At 44.5% G+C, this 13,669-nt stretch overlaps 1 protein-coding gene across 2 annotated transcripts in view; it reads left to right on the plus strand.

Moving 5' to 3' along the window:
• The first annotated feature begins 754 nt into the window (after positions 1-754).
• The window catches only part of TOMM7 (translocase of outer mitochondrial membrane 7), a 51,614-nt gene continuing 38,699 nt past the window's right edge, over positions 755-13,669 (plus strand). Inside the window, exons 1-2 of one of the 2 annotated variants that reach the window (XM_048510821.1) lie at positions 755-1,140; positions 4,846-4,894. In XM_048510821.1, coding sequence (XP_048366778.1) covers positions 4,872-4,894 — 23 coding nt within the window. In that variant the 5' untranslated portion in view covers positions 755-1,140; positions 4,846-4,871. Of the gene's footprint in view, positions 1,173-4,845; positions 4,895-13,669 lie in introns of both variants that reach the window. The other variant, XM_048510820.1, reaches the window with a different exon arrangement.

Genomic DNA, 13,669 nt, shown 5'->3' on the forward strand with positions numbered 1-13,669 from the left:
AGCTTGCATTTTTCCCATAGTTTTACAGATGAACACACACTGGCATTTTCATCCATTTAAATTTACAGCATTAACCTGCTAAGATTTCTTTAACTGGGTAACAGTTCAGGGGGGGGGGGGGCAGGGAAGGACAAAATGGACCATCGAAAAGCTACAAAGGGTATGGAGAAAGGCAAGGGATAATTTTGTTGTGGTTAATAAAAAATTGAGGATCTACAATGGTATGACAGGCTCAGTACAAAGTATTACCGCAGATCATCAACTTACAAAATTCACTACAGCAATAGATATAGTCACTAGTGTAGATCACTTTAAAAGGAGATAAATTCATAGAGGATAAAAGTTTGTCAAATGCTATTAGCAATGACAGCTAGGCACAGCCTCTATGTTCTCCAACCGCTGTGGACAAACAGTGGCTTGCATGCCCTTTACTGTGGAATTCCCAGCAGCACCTTAACTGGTCACAGTCAGGTGGGAACAGACGATTGAATTAGACAGACAGACGTCTAATTCAGGGGCGTCAGGGGTAAAAACTGCGAAAATCACGTTATTTTGTCCTGAATGGGCACAAACGTATAAAGCCGTAACGACAGATTCGAGTATTAAAGCGTTACCCATACCTAATGTATGGCATGACCGTGTCCTTGTTTTTAAAGACATTAAGCCGAATTATAGCTCCTCAAGTGTGAAGACCCACAAGGATGTACTCCGAGGGAGCTCTAGGGTGACTACGTACGAGCATCTGCAGAGCCAGCTTTCAGGAGGATGCAACACCAGGCTTAACACCCCACCCCCTTCTCCGTTTATTCAAGGATCTCTGCAACCTTCAGGCACTACCCATGGAGAGATGCTAGAGCGACGCACATCTCGAACTTCCGGTAAATGTTGAAACCCGCCCTCGGTAAAAATTCTCTATGGGTGCTAAGAGAGCTCTCCGTTCGTCATCTCTATGGCGAAATTGGGTGGAAGTTCAGAGTGAGATTGAGACAGGAAGTGACCATAAAGAACGCGCTGAGAGGCTTTTCCTTCTCGTTCCCTCCTTCCTTTTTCGCTTTGTATCGTCGTCACCATGCCGAAGCTGAGTAAAGAGGCGAAGCAACGGCTGCAGCACCTCTTCAAAGGCGGCCAGTTTGCTATCCGGTGGGGCTTTATTCCCGTCGTGCTCTATCTAGGTCAGTGCTGAGGTAGAGAAAACTACCTGGCTGGGGATGGGCTGGGCGACTGACCGTTGAAAAGCGTTGGTCTTTCGTGAACTGCCTAACGCGCGCGGGAGGGGGGCCATTGTGACGCAGTGAACGGGAGGGAGCATCACACTGAGAGAGGCTCACGTGGGAGGTTTCATGTCCCTTATTGTTGTGGTAGACGCCATTGCCTTTCCCCCGCGTTTCCCTCCCCTATTTATCTATACCGTCGATTCTCCCCAGTGGGGACACAACGTGGCTTGCAAAATCGTTCTTCCCCCTTCTATTTTATATTCATAACAAAACTCAGTTCTGAGGTTGTTTGGACCAAGACTTCGCTCAAGGTCACCCCACCGAACTTTCGTAATAGAAGGAGGTTCAGACCTGGGGCTTCTAGACTGACCTAACCATTTCATCCCTTTTCTCATCACCTCCACTCCTTTAATCTAAATGTTAGCATGTAACGTGTTTATATTCCACCCTTCCTCTCAGGACTTTCGGGTAATGTGCATCATTCTCTCCTCCATTTTCTCTTCACAACAATTCTGTCAGGCAGATTAGACTGAGAGAGCGCGATCGGCCCAGGATCACCCAGTGAGCTTAATGGCCCACGGGGGTTCCTTTTTTTCACTGCTCCAGTGCTGCAAATCTTGAGTTGTGACAAAAATTAGTACAGCAAAGGAGTGATCTAGCTTGGGATATTTCTCATTTATTGACATCTTACTCGCAGTGAGCTTTTTCATGCAAGGGAGTGCTCAAAACCATCTGAAGTGATGCAGTCCTTGATACTGGTTGGTTTTTAACTATCTAATGTTGCTGTGTTTGTAAATCAAGGCTAATTCTTTGGATGGAAAGTGAAACTTGGAAGGCTTGTTTTGGGTATCTCTTACAGTAGGTGTGCTTTTGCAGCAATTGTGCAAATGATAAAACTCCTCAAGGTTGGTGACTTGTTTGTCATCAGAGCTAGTTCTGCAATAGGATTTTTGAGAAGTTCCATAGCACAGAAAGGAGGATATGGTAGGTTACAGCCTGCATGGATCTCCAATGCCTGTTAGTTCTTTCAGAAGCTTGGTGAATGAACATGTTCTTAAGCAAGAGAGTGCTCTCAGGGCTGTTTAATACAACTTGTGGTATTTGAATTATTCTGTTTCTGACAGACTGAGCTTGGATTCATGATAAACTATATCTTAGCGTATTCATGTAGTGGACTAGTAAATGGAAAATAAGCGTGGAAAAGTAGGGATATACCCAAATTGGGGACGATTCTGAGCCCTGTGAGAAGGGCGGGATATAAATGGAAAAATAAATAAATAAAAATATTTGGGCCACATAGATGGCCCCGAATACGAGCCAATCTGAATACAAAGTATTTGAACTGGCTTGTTGATATTCGGGATTTGGCAGCATTCGAGGATTGTTTAATCCCAGCATGCAGCCAATTCCCGAGGAAGGGTGGTGTGGACTCTTTACCAGTTTGTTGTGTTCTGTCTTTAAACGTAAGAGTCCTTCCCCCATGAATGGGCTGCATGTGGGGGGGATTGTTTAAAGAAACTCCTGAATGTAGCCGACTCCTGGGGGAAGGGGGGGATCTTTCTGTCCTGTTCCCCCCCCCCCCTGCACCCTTGCCAGTGATGCTGACTTAGGAGAGTCCAAAGCAGCCTCACTCAGTCAGCAACACTGAGAAGGGGGGAACGGGGGGGGGATAGGACAGAAAGCAAGTCTTTCTGTCCCGTTCCCCCCCACCCTGCACCCTTTCCAGCACTGGACTCTTCTATTAACAACCCACACACACACACACTTCTCAGCATTGAGTGCTGAGTCCTGGGCTGTTTTGGACTCTCCTAAGAAGTCCAGCACTGAGTCAGCATTACCGGGAAGGTGAGGGGTGGGGGTGGGGGAACAGTACAGAAAGACTTGCTTTCTGACCTATCCTCCCCCCCCCCCCAGCACCCCTCTTAATGTTGCTGTCTGAGTGCTGGGCTACTTTGTACTCTCCTAAGCAGCCCAGCACTCAGCAGTCAATGCTGAGAAGGGTGTGTGTGTGTGTGGGGGGGGTGTTAATAGAAGATTGCGGGGTTCTGAGGTAACTGTGACTAGCTCAAGGTCACCAAGCAGGCTTCATGTGTAGGAGTGGGGAATCAACCCCATTTCTCCAGATTAGAATCCACCACGCTTAACCAATACGGCACATTGGTTCTCAGTGATTTACCTTCTAGGATTCTAAAATAGCTCCTAATTTACCTGTTCCAAAGGTCAGATTCTTGTCATTTCTTGCAGAAATAGAATTCTTTTGTCAGGTTTTAACAAAAGCCATACATTGTTTGGGAAGCATTTTGTATATGCTTTTCAAAGGAGTCGTGTCAGAGATGTTGAAAATATTTCCCTAGAGAAGTGAGAGTCTCCTTAAGAGCAAATGTATTTTAATGTTTATTATATAGTATTAGTGACACAGTATCATTTATGTTTAAGTTAGGCATATGCCCCTTCATGTTTGGATAAAACAGAAGAGAAGGAGTGAAATGTACTGTTGATAACTCATTTACTGTACAATACAATGTACTGTTGATAACTCACTTCAATAAGACCTGAGAAAACAAGGCTTCATTCTCAGGTCTTATTGAAGTGAGTTATCAACAGTACATTTTTCTTGTCTAATTTCTGTGCGACGAATATATGAACACCCAGACACTCTACCACAACACATAGGTTAAATTGATTAGTGCTGCTCATTCAACAGGAGTGAACTTTCTTTTTTTTTGGGGGGGGGGGAGGGAGGAAGTTTACTTGAGGCTTGAAGCTGCCAAGCTTCCTGACATTGATTGGCAGAATTTCAAAGGGTTTGTCACTGGGGTTTTCCCAGGTTTTGGTGAATTTATTTTGCAAAGAACTTCTATTCCCTGTATTTTCATATGACTACTGGTAAAGGAAATTTTTGTTAGAAGTCTGACTTCCTCTTTGTTTTGCTTTGTGAACAAGGTAACTTTCAGTATAAGCATATCAGTGGAGCTCCTAAATGTCCAGGGCACAATGATTTTGTCCTGTGGAGCATAAGATTGTTTTTCATTGCACTGGCCCATAATTTATTTGATTCAGTAAGGAAACAGTCTCAGCTTATTACTGCTCCTTGAGAAGCACTAGTCTTTCACGAGTAGGAGCTGAGCCTGCTTCTGGCTAGACAGATGGGGTGATGGGGTTGGAGAGCCAAGAGATACCTTGCCATGAAGAATTGACTACCTGGATGTCAGATGGTACTTCAGAAATGTATTCTTTGTTCCCATAGAAGCCCCCACAGTAGCAGACTTGGGCCACTGTAAGCATATTTCAAGTCAACGTGGGATGGACCTTTGCACATTAACAAATTACCAGTTTTTGGGGAAAAATAGTGGGAAATGTTCCATTTCCATAAAATGTAATGTTGTATCTTGATATGATTAATCATCAGCATGCATATGCATGTGTATGAATACCATATATAAGTATTCTGTATCATGTAAGGCAAGGGTGTCCAACTCTGGTGCCCCAGATGTTCATGGACTACAATTCCCATCAGCCCCTGGCAGGGACTAATGTGAATCGTAGTCCATGAACATCAGGGGTTCTAGAGTTGTACACCCCTGATGTAAGGCAACAAGGATATAAATTGACACTATTTTTCTGCCTTCAGGCTTTAAGAGAGGTGCAGATCCTGGAATGCCTGAACCAACCGTTCTAAGGTATTTACTAATCTCTTAATACTTATGCACAATCAGTGAGTGCTGAAAGAAGTTAGGGAAAATGTGGTTACCAATAGCTGGTACTTTTGAGACCTACAGTGAAATTCTAAGGAGAGTCAGTGGGGCTTAGAAAGATGCAGCTCGTCTAAGGATCACATTGCTAGACATGTGAATGACATCATACAGATTACACTCTGGTCGTAGTTATTCAGTAATGTTTAGGCCAGGGGTTGGAGTTCCCATTTATTAGTTTAAAGGGTACAATAAATTCTTTGTTGATCACTGACATCACTGCATCAAGATTTTGGATAAATAAATTACTCTTTCTGTTGGCACTTGTCTGCTTCAGTAACTGTTTACGAATATAATACTGGTAATCACAGCAATGATTTAAGGACTGACGCACTCTGCATCAAAGTTCATTTTTGAAAGTTCTTTACTTTTGGTTTGAACACATATACATCATACAGATCTCATGCCTCATTTTGTTGTTACCTGGTACTGCTGATAAAGAACTGAGTGCGGAAAATAAGAGTTCATGTTTTAGCAGAATTGAAATGAGGTGAAGAGTTTGCTGAACTAAATTGGTTGGACCATTAAATAGAATGAAGAGAAATGTCTGATCTTCAGAGTGAAACAACAGCATAGTTTTCCAGTTGTTACAGAGCAGTGAGTAGAGATCCTGACAATGTTTGCATGCCTTGGACTTGGAAAATTCATCTTCAAAATGAAGTGAGCCTCATAGTTGCCAAATTCCTCTCAAGGTCACGTAGTAAAGCCAAGCCAGAGAAGAATGTAGGGAAACCCTGCAAGTATTTTCTTTTCTCTCAGTTACATCATGTCATGCCCACATTATCAGGACAGATGGGGTAGAACAGGGGAAATTCAGTTGACTGCTTGGAATCCTATGGTGTGCCATGGTGCTTTGAGTTTCTTAAGAGTTTAATTTCAGCTGTAATACAAGAAGCTTAGCTTTCTTAATCTGGAATCTGGATCATCAGAGGAGAGGGTTGCACATTTTTAGCAGTGAGCACATACAGTAGTTAACCACAAGGATTGCCACAATATGTAGTGATGTTGCTTTTAAAAAATATATAGTCGAGGCCAGTAATCATAAAATATGTTATAATTTTAAAAGTCTTCAGATAACAAACATTTTGTTACTTTGAAAACTTGAATGTGGTTGTGATATTCTCTGTTAATTCTAAAAAGGAATAAGTAATAGTTTTCTCAAGACATTTCCATTGTTATTTCTCATGAACCTTCCCACAATTTGTGCTTCCATTTTTGGTGCTTTATTTTATAGATGCTCATGAGAGCTGACATTTTATTAAAAGGTATCTTTAAATGTTCTACACTCTGTTTGTTTTCTGAGTGTTGTTTAGAGCCCTGTAATTAAACTCTCACATTAAATGCCATTACTTCCTTTCAAAAATCTGCACATTATTAAATTAGATCTTATGTTTTATCATATTCCTGAAAGCTCTGCATGTGTGAGATGTTAAAAGTCAATTACTGCTGCTTATGGAAAAGAAATTATGGCATGAGTCTCAAACATAAGATAGTTGGGAATCTATATAACCCATCTTTCAGGTGCATGATAACTAAGTCAGCTTCATGGAATAAAATGGTCACAAACACTGGTTTCTTCAATAAGATTTTACTCATAGTAATTACTGTTGTATAACATTTTGGAGGTTAGAATTGTCACTTCTACTGGCCTGGCCTGCTATACCTGGACAGATATGTTTTTTTTAAACTCTGTCAAAATGTTGGTTTATTTATCACAGCAATTCATAGTATTGAAGTCATTTTAAGTATCATCGTAGTAGTAACTTCAAGAAACAAAGCTACATAGAGAAGTGTGGATATTTTTGTGATATTGTTGGTCTCTGTGGGAAGAGAAAGGGCCATTCCCACGTCTGCATATTCTGTAGTAGGGAGGGCCCCTTACATTCCATAACTTTACACTTTCTGCTGATATTATCCAATGTAAGAGGCCCTCCCTGTTTCAGAATATGCAGGCATGGGTTCATCTGACCATCTCTTTCCTTATTTCTTCCTGAGAGGGAAACTCCATGCAGTTCTCAAAAACAGAAAAAAGGATGGGGTGGGCTGACATCATTTATCTTAGTACCGGTATAACAGTAGTTGAAAATTCTGTGTAATGACAAATTCAATGTTAAGTAAAGTAGATATTTTTTCAAAGATGTTAAAATTTTCCTTAGATTTAACATTTTCTTGTTAACATGTTTGGATTCATCTCATACCTAGTACAAAATGGATAAGATGGCAAAATATTTCTGGAAAATGGGATGGTGAGCAGTGCAATCAGGGGGGGGGGGGCACTGTTATGGTGCGACCACACCCTCTCCAAAAGGGTTTCAAGTGGTGTGGGAAACAAGAAAAATGGCAAATTCCCCAAGTACCCTGCAAATCCCCTATGCAGTCCAATGCACCTGCCTTCTTGCTGGCTTAGTCTACACTGGCAATAGGGGGCATTCCTGGTCTGAAAGCCACGGTCACTTCCACCCCTGAAAAACCCACCCCTCAGGCTCCTGCACCAGAGAATCACCAGTGCCAAGACTTCCATGGGGCCTGGGTGTCACACTGCTGCATGCCTTGCCTGTGCTGGCAGAAATGCCCCTGCGTCAGTGTCCATGTCCATTTTGCTGGCGCAAGTGGCACTGATGCCGACACAAGGGTCATGCTGCTTTAGTGCGGCTTTTTCCACCACACCACCCCCACTCTCAGTTTGGATTTCACTGTAAGACTGTTCTTGGGGAAGTTGTTTTCTATATCCATCTATATACATAAAAAGCTAACCGTGTATGTGTTGATGACAGGGTACCTCAGTAACTGCTGGGCCAATTCCTCTGAAAACTCCCAGCCACTATAGTCAGTCAGGCGAGAGTGTTTTCAGATGTTCACATACCTGAAATTTCACACCTGGCCCAGGTAAAACGCCTTTTTCCTGGTGCTCCCTGGTGAAGGACATGCCTGTGTGTAACTGTCACTTTTAGAATGTTCGTGCTGCTTAAAATGTTCACTCAGACGGCCAGATATGAGCAGTGAAAACAGTACATAGGCAGTCACTTGAGTGGAAGTGAAACACATACACACACATACACATGAGGGAGAGGGAAGGAAGGGAGAAGAAGAAGAAGAAGAGGAAGAAGAAGAAGAGGAGGAGGAAGAGGAGTTTGGATTTATATCCCCCTTTCTCTCCTGCAGGAGACTCCAAAGGGGCTTACAATCTCCTTGCCCCTTCCCCCCTCACAACAAACAACAACACCCTGTGAGGTGGTAGGTGGGAGACTGAGGAGAGCTCCGAGAAGCTGTGATCTTGAGCCCAAGGTCACCCAGCTGGCATGTGTGGGAGTGTACAGGCTAATCTTGGAATTCCCCCCCAAGATAAGCCTCCCACAGCTCAGGCGGCAGAATGGAGAGAATCAAACCCGGTTCCTCCAGATTAGATACACGAAGCTCTTAACCTCGCACTGCCACTCGGGAGGAGGGAGGAGTGGCATCAGAGATGGGATCCAGCAAGGTTCTCACAGGTTCTTCGGAAAGTAGGTTACTAATTATCTCGTGTGTGCCGAGAGGGGGTTACTAATTGGTGATTTTGCCATTGATGCGGATTTTGCCTTTGAAGTTATGCCCTCCTCTCAGAAGTAGCGCCGCAGAATCCCCTGGAAGCAGTCCTAGCAGGACGTCGCACCGGTCTGCGCGGCAGCCTCGCCTCTGCATGCCATTCATTTCACCACCCAAGGACTGGCGCGGCAGCTGCGTCCTTGCCCCAGCCCTGCCCAGGAATACCCAGCCACGCCCCCGTCAGCTGCCCCCCTTCTCAGGCCTGTGCTCCCTAATACTGGCGCTCTTCGGCCATGCAGTTTGGAGAGGAAGAAGGGAGGGTGGGGAGGCATGCAAGGGGAAAGAGAGAAGTGAGAGAGGGGAGACAGTGAGGGGTGGCATGCAAGGGAGGGGAGTGCAGGGGGGGGGGGGGGGGCCTCAACATCTTGATACAGGGACTCCACCCACCCTAGGCAGAGGGAAAGGGAAGGGAGGGAGGGGAAGGGGTGGGCATGCAAGGGACCAGGAAGTGAGGGAGGGAAGAGAGTGAGGCTGCTTACATGGCAAGGGATGGGGAGGGAGGGGCCAGGGCACCCTAGATTCCCCTGAATACTGCAGTTACAGTTAAGAAAACCAGGCAACGCATTACTCAGTGAGTAAGCTCAGTTACAGCAACGGCATGACATACTTTGAATGGCTGCGTCGCGCCCCTCAGAGGGTTTCCTCAGAAGCGACACCCATTGCCACCAACCAAACTTACTCCCAGGTAAAGGGAGTAATCATGACCAGCCAGCCTAGATGTGTGGGAGGGGTGCCTTTCCATTCCCCCCCCCCCCCAAGGAATGTGGGCACACACATCACTGACATCGCACAGTATCAGGCTGCGTGTTTGCATGAGCATGTACTGCTCTGCAATTGATTTGCTGCTACTGTTCCTTTCCCATTTCACCAAAATAAGCCACAGCAACGCGTGGCCGGGCCACGCTAGTCCTTTATAAGAACATAAGAACTAGCCTGCTGGATCAGACCAGAGTCCATCTAGTCCAGCACTCTGCTACTCGCAGTGGCCCACCAGGTGCCTTTGGGAGCTATAAACTGAGGAAATTGTAATACATACTTTTTGAAGCTGGGTATATTTGCTGCGCTTGACTTTCTTTAAGTTGAGAATGTTCTAAAACAGAATAGACTATGAATATATTATTCTGTAAGAGGAAAAGGTAGTGAGACATTTTCAGCTAGAAATACCTATCTGTACTTTACGTAAACACTGAAAGTCCACTGGCACAATTGGAATTTTAGTTAGTTTTTTAAAAAATAATGTCGCAGTCATACCCAGGTTGGTAATGTGGTTGTGTTTTGGGATCTTCCACAGCAGAGTAAGTTAATTGCTGTACTCTTTGGTGTTTTGAAAGAGCAGTTTTTCTGCTTTTAACATCTTGGTGATCTAACCTTGTTCCTCTTTTTTCCCCCCACCTTCTCTCTTAGTCTGCTTTGGGGATGAAGGATTTAAGCATAGTATTCTGGAAGTAGCTGCTGAACAAATAAAGGATGAAGATATGTCCATTCTATTTGTTGAGCTTCCCAGGCCAGCACTTCCCAGACATCATGAAATATGCTTTCAACACAGTGGAATTTCTGTCAATCTAATTTATTTGTGACACACTTTCATTTTCTACGAATAAATATTTTGTCTGAAATCATTATTGCAAAAATTCTGTTTTTCTAACTTATGACATACAGTGACTCTCATTTTCCGTTGTTTCAGAATCCAGGAATTTTATTGTTTCAGCCTTCCCTTTAAAATTATTAAATTCTAGGCTGCTTCCTCTTCATCTCTCAAGCAGCTATGGAACATGCTGCAGACAACATAACATCTTCAGCAATGATACAGAAAAAGTTGTCATGATCAGTAATGTTAAAGTCATGTAACATTTGTTGAAAACATCTTGCATTCATTCTAGTATCCCAGAAGACACCATGGCAAACTTTATAGTCATATAAAACACAAGAAAGCATTTACTCAAACTGGATTCTGCAGATGCATTCCCGGGGTGTGTGTGTGTGTCCATATGACTCCCTTAAAATAAAAATGGAGCTCTCCGTCTTCTAGGAATACAGGCAGGGGATTCTGTACCTTGGAGAAAAGTATATTAATTTCCTCCCCCCTCTTTTGAAGTGCAGGGACACACAGAGCTGCTGCCACTCCCTGCAGTCACTCAGATCATTTCAGAGCACTAGTAGAAAACTTGCCAGTCAGTTTACTGAGTATCCCAAAGGAGTCCTAATTAAGTTGTCATAGTTACATCAAGCGACCTTATACTTCAGGAGACCATTGGTCCATCAAGGTCAGTATTGTCTACTTGGTGACAGCTGTTTTCCAGGTATTCAGGCAGAGATCTGTCACATCACCTACTTCCTGATCCTTTTAATGGGAGATGCCAGGAATTGAACCCAGGATTCCAAGCAGCCACTGCACAAAGCCGTGGTAACTGTTTGTGTGACACTATTCTTTTCCATTCCTATGAGCAGCTCTAACTTTTTATGCCTTCGCCACCCTTATTCAACTGACCTCTGTCTCTAGTGCAGAAGTTGCTTCCCATCAAGGAGTGAGTTTGATTAGAAGTTGGCCTTTTGAGTTGTGGACCTATAAAAGCAGAGACCTGTTGGCAGTTGTCGCTATAGACCCCTGTACAGACAGTACAAGTATTTTACTTAAATGTGTTTTTAAAGTGTAGCTGATCTGCCTCTCACTATAGTGTTGAGAACACTAGAAGACAACAGTTTCTGTCGGGTATGCTTAACTTGCAGCACTCTATGGCCCCCTCCACACACGCAAAATAATGTGTTGTCAAACCACTTTCACAAACTGTTTGCAAGTGGGTTTTGCTATTCCGCACAGCTTCAAAGAGCACTGAAAGCAGTTTGAAAGTGCATTATTCTGCATGTGCAGAATGAGCCTATATAAAAGACTCTTCAGCACATGGTAAACCCCGCTGAGATGCCACTACCATTTTAAAGACATGTTAAAATACCATGAGGGTCTGATCCTGACTGACCTTGCAGTGTGGTGCTCTTGTCCCTGCCCCTCATGGCTCTTTTAACTCTTGAAAAGTAAGGGAAGACACTAGTGCTGCATGGGACATCATGCATTTTAAAATGGCAGTGACCTCATGGTGGCCCCAAAGACATAGTCACATTTAATCTGACCCTTAGATGTTCTGCACAAATCACAAAATGGGAGTCCTTGGGGTTTTAAAAAGTTTGAGAATTGCTGGGGTAGGGAGTAAGAATAAGCTCAAACCATATAATGGAGTTAACTGCAAGAAGAACTACATTTGGGGCTTGGCTTTTCTCAGACAGTTCATGCCAGTTAGCCAGAACAGCATTTTATAAACTACAAATCATAGATTATTTGTGCTTACTGGTGTTAGTTATATGTAGAACAGTGGGAGCTTTAAAGAAAAGTAACCTACATACAGGTCCAGAAAACCAGTTGCTTTCCTATCTGGCCATCAGAGCAGTTCGTGAGGAGCCAAGTAGCTATTAATAAGCCTTTGTTAATTTTTTTCCAGGCAAGTGATTTTTGTGCAGGTTTTGCCCCATTCCACATCACAGAGGCAATCTCTGCCCAGAGAGAGACCTCATGGGAAAAGTCTACGCGGAGCAATCTAGAAAAGCCAAGCTTAGAAAGGAGCCATCAATGCTTGAGAGATAAAATATACCAGTCAATATCTTGTAACAGAATCAAAAGTATTTTGAAATGTTGCCTGAGCAAAGTACAACTACTCAAAGCTAGAAGGAACTGTAGAGCACAGTGTGTAACAGACTTCCCTCTGGCCATTTCCGCACGGAGGCGGAAGCGGCTGGGTCGGCGCATTTCGCACCGATCCGACGACGCTGGGACCGTTCGCATGAACCGTCCCAGAAAGAGCCGGGACGACGGTGCTGCGGAGCGCCGTCGCCCAGACGACCTGGCGCGTCCCCGGCCCTCCGGCACGTGTCCCCTGGCCCTCCGGGGCGTGTCCCCAGGCCTCGGCGACGCGCCGGAGGGCCGGGGACAAGGTAAGTGCACGGAGGGAGTGGGGGGGGGCGCCTGGAAGCCGCTGCCGTTCGCACGGCAGCGGCTTCCAGCCGGCGTTTCCACAACAAGTGCGCTTCCAAGTGCACTGTGGAAACGACGACTTCGGGCCGGGTGGGTAGCGCGAGGGCGGCGCGGCTGCGAAGCAGCTGCACCCCCTGTGCTAATGGCGGCCTGGGGACGGCGTTTTTGCTGTCTCCAGGCCGCCATTAAACGCCCGTGCGGAAACGGCCTCTGTGATACACCTCTGAAGATGCCAGCCACAGATGCAGGCGAAACGTTAGGAACAAGATCCACCAGACCACGGCCACACAGCCCGGAAAACCCACCACAACCTGTAGGGCACTTTATTTTTGTTTTGTAGTTAGACACAGCTAACTTATCGGGACCCCAGAGTGTTTTCAAGTTGAGACATTTGAAGGTGGTTTGCCATTGCCTGCCTTCTTGTCATAAGCCTGGTATTCCTTGGAAGTCTCTCATCCAAATACTAGCCAGGATTAAGGCTGAGGTGTGACTAGCCCAATGTCATCTAGCACACTCCCATGGCACGAGTGAGAATGTGAACCTGGGTTTCCATTGTTCTAGTCCGATACCTTAACCCATTAAACCACACTGGCTCTTTTTAGTGCCATAACCTTGCCAAATGTCAGACAACCAAGGAACTAGGAAATCAACAGCACCCAAATACATCTCAACTTATGTAACAGCCTGCTATTCAATGCTGTTATCCAATGCTGTTATCACCGCCCAGAGCCCCTGGGGCGGTTTATAAATCAAAAGAATGAATGAATAAATAAATAAATAAATAAAGGAGAAGCTGAAGACTAGTGATAATTGTTGAATTAGTTGTCAAAATCTTTAGCTGTCAAAATCTTGTTAAAATCGTAACAGAAGTACACATTTATGGCCATGTCCCTGATGACAAACCTTAGCTGCTAAAGGACCATCTGGATTCCACAGGCCAAGTTGAGCAGGTGATTAAGTTGCATGTATGAGAATGTCACTATCCACGCAGATACAGAGTAATCTAGTTGAAATTGATTTTTCAGTGCCTTGAACTTTAAGGCTACAGGCTCAAAGCCCAAGAGAAGCAAAGGAAATGGTTGGTGTAGTCATCACCTGTT

This window comes from Sphaerodactylus townsendi, linkage group LG11 (assembly GCF_021028975.2).
Source record: "Sphaerodactylus townsendi isolate TG3544 linkage group LG11, MPM_Stown_v2.3, whole genome shotgun sequence".
In the NCBI taxonomy this organism is placed as follows: domain Eukaryota; kingdom Metazoa; phylum Chordata; class Lepidosauria; order Squamata; family Sphaerodactylidae; genus Sphaerodactylus; species Sphaerodactylus townsendi.